The sequence below is a fragment of the Gymnodraco acuticeps genome, unplaced genomic scaffold, assembly GCF_902827175.1.
Source record: "Gymnodraco acuticeps unplaced genomic scaffold, fGymAcu1.1, whole genome shotgun sequence".
NCBI lineage: Eukaryota > Metazoa > Chordata > Actinopteri > Perciformes > Bathydraconidae > Gymnodraco > Gymnodraco acuticeps.
Genome location: NW_022990016.1, coordinates 1,673,104 through 1,687,577, shown reverse-complemented (window position 1 = coordinate 1,687,577; position 14,474 = coordinate 1,673,104). Strand labels below are relative to the sequence as shown.

Genomic DNA, 14,474 nt, shown 5'->3' with positions numbered 1-14,474 from the left:
ATCGGTGCATGATATTTACATTAGTTGTATTGCTCAAAATGTCTTCCACATTTGAAAGCAAAGGTTAAACATTGTTCATGTTAAAATGCGGGTATGTGAATTTAAAGGGTTATTCATTGCTGTCAATAATCCTGTTCAAACCAGCTGCACACAAATCTTTCAGTGTAAGTGATGCAGACAAAAACAGTTCTTTATATATTTTTTAATTATTTTGTTAGTTCAAAAATATCCTACACACACGCTGTGTAAACAAAGCAGTAGCCTATATGTTTCTATTATGAAAACTAATCTGCATAAATAACTCGGCTGAAGCCTCATATGAGCTCCAGCGGAAATTAAAACATGTATCTTTGAGAAAATACGACTTTTCACTTCTCACTTGCATTGAGAATTAAGACAGGATCTCTTTGTGGCTACTACTACAGCCATTCATACATTGATTGTACTAACCTGGATGTCAGTATTTAATGATATATAATAGAATATTTCCCATTTAACGTCGTATTTTAATTTTTTTACGTGCTTGGTAAAAAAAACATTCATTTTGATATTAGGATTCTGGGTATATTGCAGACAATATTGCTTTGATTGGGCTACATGAATGTCTCACTGCTAATTGTGAATAGCCATTTGAATGACTGAGAGTCCATCTTCATATGCTGTCTATGTTCCTGCATGTGCTCAGTGCTCACACACAGTCTGGGACATTAGGGTCATAATGGATTACCAAAAGATGATGACTCAGGTGTGTGTGTTTTAGTGAGGGTTGAGTTGAGACACCAATCTCTCAGTCCCATTTCTCTCTCATGCTGCCTCACCGTCACCTGCGTCTTCTTATTTCCACACACTTTTAAGCAGCATTTATCCTCTGCGTCTGTTTTCTCTTTGCAATGTCTCCTCTCTTTGTTGCCTAGCAGTCTCCTGCCCTAAACATGGATATCGGAGGCCTGACCACAGTGGTAGCAAACTCTGCTTACATCAATGCTCGTGGAAGTTTTGATGGCACCAATACAGCATCATCCCGGGATAAAAAGTACCACTCCCGCCTCAGGCTGCCCGACCTCCCAGTGTGTGAGGGCCTGAGGGACACCCTGGATGTGACCTTTGACTCGGTGTGTGTGGAGCAGCCCATCGGCAAGCGCCTCTTTAGGGAGTTCTTGGATAAAGATGCAAATGTAGAGTATCACGGGGCTTGCCGTTTGTGGAAAGACCTGGAGGCGTATGACATGGCTGAGGATTCTGGGAGGGCAAAGAAAGCCTCAAAGATAGTCCTGCATTACATGGAGCCCTCTGGCAAACACTTCTGCTCCTTCCTGTCAGAGGACCTCATCGCCAAGGTGAAGGAGAACCAGGAGGCAGCAGGCGATGATCTGTTTGTAGCAGCATGGGCCATGCTGTTGGACTTCCTGCGAGAGACCCCCTACTCCTCCTTCCTGGAGAGCCTGTTTCTGAAGAGGTACCTGCAGTGGAAGTGGCTGGAGATGCAGCCCATGGACGCAGACTGGTTCCTGGACTTCCGTGTGCTGGGGAAAGGTGGGTTTGGGGAGGTGTCGGCCTGTCAGATGAAAGCCACGGGGAAACTGTACGCCTGTAAGAAACTCAACAAGAAGAGGCTGAAGAAGAGGAAAGGCTTTGAGGTGAGAGAACTATTGTCACTCCTGATAATATGCTCCTTTATTCACAATGCATGTCTTTTTCATTAGCCTTTAACTTTAAAAAAACAAATGGTTTTGAAATGGGGAATGCATTAACAATGATCAACTTTTCCAAAACATGTTTGACATAGAGGTTAATATAAGTTTAAAATATAAATGCTACAAGTTTGGGGTTATATATGTTAGTTTCTGATATGATCGGACCTATATTATCTTATCTGAATATCAGTTTATATCCAGCCCAAGTTTATATAGTGAACAAGTAAAATAATTTGGCGGAATGTATCTAAGTAAATGTACCCAACCATTGTAATTAGAAGTGCACATTTTATGTACTTTAATTTTACTTAAGTATTTTTCTTTTCATGCCAATTTATACTTTTACTCCACTACATTTCAGAGCTGCGAATAATTTGTACAAGTTACCACACAAACGTTTACGTTTTTTGCACACAAAACATTTAAAGAGATTATAAAATATGAGGGTTCGTTAACAATGCATTGTCTATAAATACAGCTGAAATGATTAGCTATTAATGAATTAACCAAACTATTTTGATTATTTTAAGTCACTTTTTATGTGAACATTTTTTTTCTGGCTTCTCAAACGAAAGGATTTTTTTTTCTTACATGACGATTAGGGCTTACATTTTTTATAATTTTACGACATTTAATTGACTTTGTTTACATACTGCATTTTCAATGAAGGACTTTAACTTATTTATTAGTGTTTTGTTAAGATGTGATTTCTTCTGACAGCACTGCAGTAAAGGCCCATTTCCTCGCATGAGTATTTCAGGGAAATGAAAAGCCCTTTTAATTACTTGCATGCAGTGATTTGATTAAACGAGGCATTTTGCTGGCCTCATGTTGGAAGTGTGGGACTGCCACTGCTAATCATCTTTGTCCCTGCCGCTGCCTCGTTTAGCCCGCAGTATTAAACTCTGGGACAGGGATAGAGTGATTACTGGGGGCTTTACTGGAAAGCTCTTCTGAATGGAACTGCTTGGCACAGTTGCATCTTGCCCTTGGCTTGTCTGAGGACATTTTTTGAAATGCACTTTAACCTATGTTTCAAATGGCATGTATATCAGCATACTGGCCTATGGAAGAGAGGTCTCTGTATAGTCTGAAACAAATGTTTCCTCTCTTGAAAAATGTCTCTTGTACCACTGTTGGTCTTTCCAAATGTCGTCCTGTAGGGGGCGATGGTGGAGAAGAAGATTCTTGAGAAGGTTTACAGTCGCTTCATTGTGTCATTGGCGTACGCCTTCCAGACAAAGGAGGAAATTTGTCTGGTGATGACCATCATGAACGGAGGAGACCTCAAGTAATGTCACATTCCTCCCATGTTTTAAAGTACAAACATCCCAAAAACTGAGCATAAGGTCCTCGTCCCTGCAATGCTGCTGTGGCGTTTACAGTCTTTTTAATCTGAGAAACAGAACATGTTTCTACAATATCTTTTAAACATCTCTAGAGCCAACAGAAGGTGTGCAGTCTGACATCAGAGAGATTTTGTAATGTGAAGTCAGCTGTGACACCAGATGGGAACACACACAGTATCAGTTACCCAAATGTGCCACACTTTATTTCTAAATAATGGTTCCTACAGTGTGAGGGATTACATGTGATAACATGAACCTTGGTGGCCTCAAACTGTTGTTTATCTGTAGAAAGGCACACAGACGCAGCTGCATGTGTGTCCGTTTCACAAGAGACAGCTTTATGCAAATATTTAGTTGTGTTTTTCAACAGACATTGGACTAGAAATCACAAAAATAACATGAAGTGGTTCCCTAAAATGCACCCAACAGTCAAAAAAAGAAAAAGGGAAGACTGTAATTTGCAAAACGATAGCATAATAAGAAGGATTCTATTATGCAAAATATATATGTGTATAAAAAAAAAGAATTGAGCTTAAGCTGTATATATTTAATCGTGTAAATGTATGCCTTTTTATGGCCTACATGCTTTAGCCCAGTGCTTCTCAAACGTTTTTCAGTAATGTATCCCCTTTGAAACATTTTCTCAGCCAAGTACCCCCTGACCGACCCCGGACATTTTTGACAGAAAAAGCCTATATAAATAATTACAATATAGTGATGTTCCCTCAGTGTTTGATTTATTAACTCCTTAATAGATGAATTACAACAAACTAAGGATATTTTCATCTTTATGCATGAAAAAAAAATGTTTCCAAGGAGTTTTTCAATTGAATTAATATATGTTTAACAAACCAATGAACAAAATGATATATTATTAAAAACTATAAATACAATACACAAATGTAACATGTTTATATGAGGACCCCCTTAGTGGTTCTAGGAATATTTTATATAAAATTGTGTTTTCTATTTAACTTATTGTACTAAGATTATTTTTGTAATCATGCATGGTATTTCTTTAATTAACCTTTTTATTTTGTTTACCTCACGTACCCCCTGCAGTACCCCAACGTACCCCTAGGGGTCCGCGTACCCCCATTTGAGAATCACTGCTTTAGCCAAAGCTCACCTGTTCTCCGGTCCCTGAAGGTACCACATCTACCTGGTGGATGAGAACAACCCGGGCTTCGATGAGCCCAGAGCCTGTTTCTACATCGCTCAGATCATCCAGGGCTTGGAGCACCTCCACCAGAAGAGAATCATCTACAGAGATCTCAAACCAGAAAATGTGCTGCTGGATAATGATGGTAATGCATTTCTAGTTGAACAGTAGAAGAAACAGCATGGTCCCTGTGTTAATGATAGCAAATTACGATTAATTATTTATGTTCCCAAAAAGGGAATGTGCGTATATCTGACCTGGGTCTTGCTGTGGAGCTGAAAGAAGGCAAAACACAGACCAAAGGATACGCTGGGACTCCAGGTGGGTCTCCTCTGTTTCTACAAATGAGTTCCCTAAGTAATTTACACCATTTAGAGGTGTACATTTAATGTGTACTTAATTATAATGTGTTTATCCATTGCTTGGCTTACGTTCTTACAGGGTACATGGCTCCCGAGATGCTGAAAGGAGAGAAGTATGACACCTCAGTCGACTACTTCACTCTGGGAGTCACGCTGTATGAGTTCATTGCAGCTAAGAACCCATTCAGAAACAGAGGGGAGAAGGTCAGTCACCTTTCATCAAACTACAACTTGTGCACAACATGAATTACTTGTGAAATGAATGAGAGGAACACTTTTGCCTGTTTTAGGTTGAACGTGAGGAGATGAAAGAGCGGATGCTAACCCGGGAGGTGACCTATGAGGAAAACTTCAGTGAGAACGCTCGCTCGCTCTGTGACGGGCTGCTGGCCAGAGACGTTGAGAAGAGGATGGGCTTCAAGAACGAATGCTGCGATGAGATCAGAGCGCACGCTTTCTTCAGTGACATCAACTGGAGGAAACTGAACGCAGGTGCAGAGTTGGGAGAAGTACTCAGATCTTTTACTTGAGTGAAAGTAGAATTACCAGAGTGTAAGAATACTCTATGACAAGTAAAAGTCCTGCATGTAAAATGTTATTCAAGTATTCAAATCAAAATATACTATATAAGTACTGAAGTAAAAGTACTCATTATGCAAGATGCTCCATTTCAGAATAATATATATGATGTGTTTTAATTATAATTATTGATGCATTAAAGTGTTATCAAAGCTGGAAAGGTGCAGCTAGTTTTAAGGACTTTGAATACTGCAAGTATACATTAAGTCTTTACGTTTTGATTATATTTCACATCTTTAATCCAAATCTGCTTGGTACAAATTAAATGTAGTGGAGTAAAAGTACACAATTTACCTCTGAGTTGTACTGAAGTAAATTTACAAAGTAGCATAACATGGAAATACTCAAGTAAAGTATCAACAATTTGTACTCAAGTATAGTACTTGAGTGAATGTACTAAGTGACGTCCCACCTCTGCGCAGGTACCATCTGTTTCCTATACTTTCGCGTGGCATATTTTTCAGAGTTGTGTATAACTTCTACAGTTTGATACAAACATGTGCATGAATGAAATCTAGAGTCAAAGCGTATTCTGTTTTTTTAAAGCTTAAATCCCCCTAAAGTTAGATTTTTCATTTCTCTCCAGGAATTCTGCATCCACCTTTCGTCCCGGACCCTAAAGTGGTGTACGCTAAAAGTCTGGACGACGTTGGAGCTTTCTCCTCGGTGAAGGGAGTGACCTTGGATGATCCTGATAAAAGCTTTTTCGATGAGTTTTCCTCAGGCAACATCCCCATCCCCTGGCAAGAGGAGATGATCGAAACAGGCATCTATGGAGAGCTCAATATTTGGGGTCCTAACGGCAGCATCCCCAAAGACCGCAGGGAGTCTGTAATGGAGCAGCAAAAGTCATCAACCTGCTGCGTTTCGTAGAGTCATCGAAACACCTTGAAAATACTAATAATAATAGACTTATGCGTCATGAAGACTCATACACTCAGGAAAGACACATCTCTTTTGGACTCACTAATCTCAGTTCAAACTGTTTGTGACTCTTTAATTACATGTTAACAGTGAGTGCAGTAACACAAATAGAAAGGATGGTGATTTTCAACTTGGAGTGGACTTTAAGTAATAATGTTAAAGGTTTTATCCCCAAACTAAGTAGCACAATGGTGACTTAGTCGTATACCCCCCTGATGAAAGCCCTGGGGTTTACACAGCATTGCAAACCAGGGGTGTTTGGCGACACTTCCTGGAAAAATCCATTTTATTGCGATAGGTGCCACCAAAGAGAAGAACACAGAGATCTTCCAGATTACCCCTTAAAATGTAGATTTAGACGTTTAAAAAAGAACGTGCTGACATGATTTCCTCTTTGTCTTCTTTGCCGTTCTCTCAGTCTTTACTATTTGTGTGTGCATGTGTTAAATGAATGTAATACTTTTAGGTTTAAAATGCATTTAAAGTATAGACTTATACTTTAAATAGGGTTAGTCATGTGGTACATTCGAGTGAGAGTGACATGTTGAACAATGTTTATTTACTTCTCTTGAATATGTGCTTCTATAGAGTCTAGGTTGTTCTTATTGAGTCTACTGTCTTTTAGTTTTAATATAAACAGCTAAATCAACTACTGTTGCTGAAATACTAAAAGCTACTACACCAGGAATGTACATTTTTTAAAAGAAATTGTTATAGATTTATTTATTTGTTTATTTCATAGATCATAATTTAATCTTTGCACAAAGAAAAGAAACAAGAAGAGCAGAGCACCTTTCATACAAGTAAATATAGTCAAGTTGTTATGAAATAAACCTAAATATAGAGACACGTTTACAGCAAATGTTTTTATTTTTGTTAATTAGATTAAATCAGAGATATGAACTGTATAAAAAAGTGCTGGCAAATAAAATAACTTATTGTAATGGAAATGTGAGCTTAATTTCTGTTATTTTCCTTACAGCAGCTACAGCTCTGTCCACTGATGTTGTGAACTAAACACAGATCAACACAGAGGATATGGAATTGATTTTATGACCTCTAACATCTCAGGATCCTCCACCTCCCGCAGCTCCTCGTCACTCCTTGGCTGTGGCTTTGTAAATCCTCACCTCCTGCTGTGGCAGCTCGGCGAGCAGCGTGGTGTTGAAGCTGCTCTCGAAACTCTCCGTGAACTTTAAATCTGACTGGAACCGGATCTTGTTGGCCCAAAGCAGCGTCGTGCGACTCCCCGGTCGGCAGAAGTGCTGCATGGTCTCCAGCAGTTCATTGATGGATCCGTGGGGGTAGACCACGTCCGCAGCGAGCACGTAGTCGTAGTGGAAGGCCGGGTAGGGGAAGTCTCTCTGCAGGTGCTGAGCCCAGGTGAGGGCAGACACCTGAGGGGTGTAGCGGCAGCGACCCCTCGTGTTCCTCAGGAGGTTAAAGGTCAGATTAGATAAGATGTCAGGCAGGTCCGTAGCTGTCACCCAAGCACCTGGAAAAGAGTAAAGAACACCAAGGCAGCTGAAGTACAGATAATAAGAAGCATACACTGACTTTTTCTTTGTTGACTGATCCATTTGTAGCTCTAGTGATGCTGTGCCACTATTGGATGGATTGCCATGAAAGTTTGGTCAGACTACTTTGTTCTATTAAGATCTAACGTTGATCCTCTGTTTTTTCTTGTAGTGCCATATTTAGGTTGACTTTTTTCTGCATTGCCAATAGTTCACACATTCATGTCAAGTTCAATTTGCATGAACATTTGATTAGTTTTCACAGATTGAATGCTGAGTTGCCGCTATCGTATGATGTATTACAGATTTGAATTGCTGTCTTTCAGAAGCGTATACTTCTTAACGCCCAAGAAAGGAAACAATTTGTTTTTATAGTTTGGAACTTGCAATCCACTTTGACATTATCTCCAACAATCCAACAATGGGTGACTTCATTTGACATCGATCCTATCACCAAGCCGAACACAGGCCAAAGATGATGATAATGAAGGGACCTCAATATCTCAATATCTACAGAATACCATCACTTTGTTTTCGGCGAGATCTTTTTAAAATGTAAGAATGTTGGTGTGGGTGGATATGCACGGTCCTCAGAGACAATGCATCCCTATGTGTTAGTGACCTCCTGATGTTTCTGTGACTTCCACCAATAGGTCAACATTTACATTTGGCACAAAAGATGAACAGATGCCATTAAGATATTCCTTGTAATAAATCCTTCAAGCTTGCCATCTAGCACCCACAATCAAATGGTACTGGGATTTTCTTAAGTATAGGTGTTAGGGACATTGAGTGTCAAGACCAGTGAAAGTTTTTGCCAAATGGACTTGTATTGACTTACCGAGCAGACTGGCCACTATTGAGAGCAAGCCAGTCCCAGCTCCAATCTCCAGAACTGCTTTGTCCATCAGGTTCAATTGCTGCTGGTTATTCTCCAAGAACTGGCTCAAAGCTATCCCCTACAAAGTAAATCACTCATGACTATATTTGCAGCCAAAGAGTAGGTCAGAGTATGTGCATTACACACAGTAGCAGGACGTACCCCGGGCCAGATCAGAGCACCAAAAGTATCCATAGACTCGCGGATGCTGATGTCATGACCTGCGATATAAAAAAACTCATTCCCCAGTGCGTAGTAAACACTCGGCTCCCAGATGTTCCTTCTGTCCAGAGCCTCTCCTGCCATCATGTTCTGGTCTGTTAATGTTGTAAAGGAAAGTGTTAAATGAAGGTTATAATTCTGCAGACCTTATTCCAAATCTGCTTTTCTGCAATACAGAAGCTAGACTAGGGTTGGCGGTGCAGAATTTAAAAAAAAAACATAGTGGGTATTCAATCTAAATGTACCCTCATTTGCGACCCCCTGCTCCTCCGCTGGTAGTTTTCCATCCTGTTTGTCATCCAACTCGTTTTCCATTATTTGATGCTTCTCTTGGACATGTTGGCTGACTTTTGGCAATGTTTCCATGATCACTGAAGCCTAAAGTGAAAGAAGTTTAATCAAATATTTGAGTGACATTAGCCTTGTAACAGGAGCTTATGATTATGATTAAAGGTAGCCTACTATATGAAACAATTCACATTTAGTAATCGCTCTGTATTGCCAATGTCTGAACGGATTGTAACAGAACCTAAAAACGGAGTAATTGGTTGCTTAAAGCAGCCTTATGACCAGTGGCGTTTCTATATGTACAAAAGTGGTGGGGCACAAAAAACTCAGATGTCTATATATAAGCTTCTGCAGTGAGGTTCATGGCTGGTGAGGCACTGGCACTGACTCTTCAGGTTTACAAATATTATATTTTGACCTAAATCAAAATATAATATTATTTTCAAAAGCTTTTTTAGTCTGATTCTTCGATTAATTTTAAACAGACAGTTCAACAGAAGGATACCAAAAAAATGTAATTTTATCATTTAAATATTGAATTGTTCTCTCTTAGTAAGATCCCATTTTCACTAAAATGGTGGTCTTACCTTGACTTGAAGATGAAGTCCATTTGCCTATCCTTCTGGACAAAAATCTCTATTACTTTTTTGTAAAAGTCCTCCTTATCTTCTTGTAGTTTCAAAAGTCTATCATAAATCTAAATGATGGATTTATGATTCGAAAATGATAAAAGTAGGGTAGACGTGGATATTATCCGGCTGAACAAAACGTACATTTATCTAACAGCTACGTTTCCCACAGATCTTATTTTGAGCTATTTTCTAAAATCCTATGGAGAAATCTCATTGCTTTTTTGTGGAGGGAAGCCATGCGCAGCTTACTTCCTGGTTTTAGGACGCGTCTCTCTCCTCCTCTTCACCTGCTCTTCACACACCACACTTTTCGCGGCACACGTACTTACAGCCAATCAGCTCTGAATTATGTGAGATGACGTATGGTGGAGATGGCAGCTCTATGCCCCTATGGTCATTATTTTTTGCCACACACATTAAATAGGAAAATACTCTGAGCATGCGCAGTGTAGTTTTTACAGTCACCGTTCACTTAGACAGTGAGAGGGAGGGGCAGGATCGGGTTTTGGCCCACATGGCTCTAAACAGCTCAATAGGCACACACTGTAGACACTAATTAGAAGAACACATACTAAAACAGCAATGTACAGACGAATCAGATGATTAAACATGATCTTAAAATATATTTTATTTATTTTTTTATTTATTTTTTGCATTTTGTTGTAATCATTATTTTAATACTTTCTGCTGACACTAGGTGGGGCTGTGCCCCACCTGCCCCTAATGACCAGTCGCCACTGCTTATGACTCATTTCTATATAAAGTATGTTGGCTGGTTTTGTCAGGAAAATCCAGAACATGTGAAACTTATGCACACAGTGGCTAGCCTGTCTTTAGCTTCCATACAACCCCACCAGTGAATAGCTGACGTAGCAAAGTAGTTTATTGACTGGATAACTTTAGCTAACTCATCAAGATTTTCAGGGTCGATCTGGCTTACTAGCTTGCTGTTTGCAAATACATTTACAGCGGATGTTATGAAGCAACCAACGCCAGATCCATGCTGCTTAGCTAAGTCACAGCTAGCTACCGTTAGCTTTCTTGCTTGCTCATGTTATCTTTAGCAATATAGTATCTGAGTGGAAATGTAAATTGGCCAGTTTGCCAAATAATTTCACTAGCTAACAAGATCCATCATACTAATGATGTGTTTTGACAAATGGTGGTCATTTTGCCCAACATGAAATGATTTAAATGCTTAATAAATTCACCAATAGTCCAAATAAAACAAACGTAAATAGCCTACATTTGAATAAACTTGTTTAGCACCTTTTATGCAAGACATGCAGCTCAAAGTGGTTTACATTTAAAAACAGTAAAAAGTTTGAGATGAACTCCAGACACGAGCTGAAGCAGACTATCCCCAGATTGGTGTTTTATCACCAATAGAGGGTGTTTGAATAATCATTGTTGAAATTGCATTCACAACTTGATATTAATTTAGGCGTAGGCCTATAAGCCGTGTTGACAATATGCATATCTTTACTTTTTATTATCCGGATCATCACAAACCTTTGCATTATTTCTCTGGCTAGGAATTGTGTGTTTATTTTTAGAGTGCATCGTAAAATGATTTGTGTGTTTGTGACTTCTTTTAAGCTCTGTTAAAGTTTTACTGTGTTGACAATCGCCTAGATGTTGTGTACTAGTCCCTTTGGCTGTCATTGGACTCCAGTGTGGAGCCCAAAAACACAGCTGGTTAAACCCCCGAGGTCAACAGCATGACATTTCTCTCTACCTCTCCATGCAAATATGAAGGACACAGTTTGATGTAATTTGAATCTAACCACTTTCATAAGAAGTTTATAAGAGTTCTTTACGAAGGTCTTATTCACAGAAACATTAAGAACAAACACTTTAAATATGTTGCTGAAACATACCTGTACGAAGCAGTCGCTGTTTCTCTTGTGTGTCTGAATGTTTCTCTGCTGTGTTCTTGTGTTTATAGAAGCAGCAGCATCTGTGACACACCCCTGAGCGAGGCTGCAGCATTGGGCAGACAGAGGCAGAACAACTGATTTATAATCTCTGACAGATATGAGCAACCCGGACCGCTCCCAGCTCTCCAACAGCATCTCTTGTTGTGTGGATATTCTATATATAACTCAAAAAAAATCAACAACATTGTGGCTTTATAATCAGGTTTGACATTTGTTATTTTTTCTGAAGATAAATCCTAACATCTGCACTACTTCTCCTCCTTGCATCCTTAATGAACAAGACATCTGGCTTTCAGCAGGGATTTCAGGTAGGACTGTAATGCTAACACTTGTGCACGGTGCCAACATATTTACATTTTTATCCTTGGAGGGAGATCTTTATGAGGTTTGTTATGGTATGTGAGATGGATGTGTGCCACCTGGTGTGACACTTTTCCCTTTGAATTCCTTCATCAAGCTTTTTTCATTCCTCTCTTCTTCAGACGGCATCTCTAAACCTGCATGCTTTTCCCTTCTCTCTACATCCTACCTGCTAAACCACTTGGACTTCAGTTTGTTAGTAATTTAACCTTAGGATAGGATACGACATTAAACCTTTGAATCTGAATTGTATTTAATATAACATTTTAACCCTCTTTTGGACTGCAAGATCCTCCTTAAAACATCACAAAATCAACGACAAAAATTACGAACATTTCAGTACATTTTTCCAGGGAATTTATAACTTTATTAAATGCCGATGGTGGAGAGATGCATCGAAAGTCTTCAACTTTGAACCTGATTGCTGCAAAATTCCGAAATCCTGATTCTTAAACCGAACACATAAATACTAGGGCTGTCAAACGATTAACATTTTTTAATCAGATTTGATCACAGCTTAAAAATTAATTAATCATGATTAATGACCATTCGAACTATGTCCAAAATATGCCATTTATTTATGTATATTGTTGTGGGAATGGAAAGATAAATGAAAGAAGGCGGATATATCCATTTAACATACAGTATGTATGTTTATTATAACATTTTTCTGTGTGTCAAAATGAAAGACAGCCCACACACCTGGCTATCAATCATCAAACCGTGGGGTCTTAATTAATTACGTGTTGCTTTCTATCAACGGGGGAGTACTTCAGGAAAGTCGACGGGGGGCGCTAGTGGAGTACTTCATGACCACAGAGTGTGAAAGTTGTGATCAGCTGTTTTAGCGCAGTTCTCCAGTGAAGGGGGGGAGTCTCCCTCCGCAGCCGGTTGGCGTAGTTTTGGCACAATGCCGTTGAACAGACCGACGTTAACAGCAGCCCTGTCTGTGCACACGGAGACCGACTCTGTCGTCCGGTGATCTAACCGCCTTCTGGAAAGCGGTACGCAAATGCGCTTTGTGACACAAGTGACGGTACGCATTTCAGATTACGCACATAACCTGCGTACCAGTTATGTGCAGTGCACCCCTGTACTACAGCTACATACTACTGTATTCTCCGTCGGGACTTCCTGCAACAACACCACGCCGTTATCTTGATTCTGATTGGCCAGAAGACATTATCAAAGATGTTCTATTGAGAAGATGATCACTACGTGACAAACGTTTTCAAAACCGTGGATACTGAAATCAATCTTACTAACTGCTGTCTGTGCAATTTACTCCGCGCGAGTTGGCAGACTTAATTTTGCTTTAACATCATTTTTCATGGTGGGGCTAAGCCATTTCTTGGTATGGGTGTAGCCTACCCCAGCCATACCCTGGCGCTGCCACTGGTGGCACGTATGGGGCGGGCCATTCTGCACATGCAGTTAAATATTTTAACGCAATTAATTAAAAAAAAAAATTACCGCCGTTAACGCGATAATTTTGACAGCACTAATAAATACATAAACCTAACATAGATTACCCTCCCATGCTCTCCCAAACATGACCATACCGTCAACCTTTTCTGACCCCCCCTCCTCTTAATCAATCCCATAATCATTGTTGCATAGTCCACAAAAACAACATATGCCTTCAACTGCATCAGTAAATATGAACAGTAGTCACAGATTTAATCACCAGAAGAGATGCAGACAACTCAAATATAATGTCATCTACGACTTTAATTATTATATATGTTAACGATTTTAGAAGACACCTGTTATGGGACTATTTAGCTTTTTAATAAAAAACATTTGATGCCCCCAACATTGTGTCAAATGTGGTGTGACTATTGTTTACAGATTGCAATAACACACACACACACACACACACACACACACACACACACACACACACACACACACACACACACACACACACACACACACACACACACACACACACACACACACACACACACACACACACACACACACACACACACACACACACTTCACCAGCAGACAACTGGTTGTGAAGCCAGAAAATGGTACTGACAGATGGCGAGCAGCTACACTGAGTCACACTCATCTAAACAGCAACAATAAGCATGGTCTTAAAGGATTTCCAGAGCATCAGGATCTCCAAACCAGCAATCCAACGCTCTCTATTTCATTTATCAATCATTGTTGATGAATGACATATTGAACAGATGTTGTTGTTTTGCCAGACTCCCGCCCGTTTGATGCATTTCTTATGAATATTGTTATGCATCCATGCAATGTGCAGCAAAGCCAGTTTCAGAGTGCAGAAACATATTTCGACAGTGATCTCTTAAATCCAGCAAAAGTCACTTTACCAGGTATTGGAACAATGGAGAATGTGTGCACAGATAGAAGACCAACAATGAGTCTATGGTGAGTAATTGGTAATGCATAAATGAACTTTTATCATATAGTTAGTTTATTGTTTTGTAAAATGTTAAGGGGCCCTATGATGCTCATGTTCAGGTTCATATTTTTATTTGTTCCCTCTACTGTGACATGTCTCCATACTTTAATGTTCAAAAAGCTCTT

General features: G+C 39.6%; 2 protein-coding genes across 2 annotated transcripts; one reads left to right on the top strand and one right to left on the bottom strand.

Moving 5' to 3' along the window:
* Positions 1 to 698: 698 nt before the first annotated feature.
* grk1a (G protein-coupled receptor kinase 1 a) lies at positions 699 to 6,962 on the top strand. Its single transcript, XM_034213757.1, has 7 exons — positions 699 to 1,637; positions 2,858 to 2,985; positions 4,193 to 4,350; positions 4,443 to 4,526; positions 4,647 to 4,771; positions 4,858 to 5,059; positions 5,733 to 6,962. The coding sequence occupies exons 1-7, from the start codon at positions 933 to 935 to the stop codon at positions 6,017 to 6,019; spliced, it is 1,689 nt and encodes a 562-aa protein (XP_034069648.1). The 5' UTR covers positions 699 to 932; the 3' UTR covers positions 6,020 to 6,962.
* A 127-nt stretch (positions 6,963 to 7,089) lies between these two features.
* Positions 7,090 to 11,543, bottom strand: zgc:172067 (S-adenosylmethionine-dependent methyltransferase domain-containing protein). Its single transcript, XM_034213758.1, has 5 exons — positions 11,490 to 11,543; positions 8,935 to 9,067; positions 8,630 to 8,784; positions 8,429 to 8,546; positions 7,090 to 7,565 (listed from the first exon to the last, which is right to left on the bottom strand). Exons 2-5 carry the CDS (start codon positions 9,053 to 9,055, stop codon positions 7,168 to 7,170), a joined length of 792 nt encoding a protein of 263 aa, XP_034069649.1. The 5' UTR covers positions 9,056 to 9,067; positions 11,490 to 11,543; the 3' UTR covers positions 7,090 to 7,167.
* Positions 11,544 to 14,474: the final 2,931 nt, after the last annotated feature.

Excerpts from the sequence above, each read along its gene's own strand:
- grk1a (XM_034213757.1), top strand. The coding sequence starts at position 933 with ATGGATATCGGAGGCCTGACCACAGTGGTAGCAAACTCTGCTTACATC. Across the intron at positions 2,986-4,192 it reads ATGAACGGAGGAGACCTCAA|GTACCACATCTACCTGGTGG; the intron begins GTAATGTCACAT and ends CGGTCCCTGAAG. Across the intron at positions 4,527-4,646 it reads AGGATACGCTGGGACTCCAG|GGTACATGGCTCCCGAGATG; the intron begins GTGGGTCTCCTC and ends ACGTTCTTACAG.
- zgc:172067 (XM_034213758.1), bottom strand. The coding sequence starts at position 9,055 with ATGGAAACATTGCCAAAAGTCAGCCAACATGTCCAAGAGAAGCATCAA. Across the intron at positions 8,785-8,934 it reads GCAGGGGGTCGCAAATGAGG|ACCAGAACATGATGGCAGGA; the intron begins GTACATTTAGAT and ends CAACATTAACAG. Across the intron at positions 8,547-8,629 it reads GTGCTCTGATCTGGCCCGGG|GGGATAGCTTTGAGCCAGTT; the intron begins GTACGTCCTGCT and ends TTTACTTTGTAG.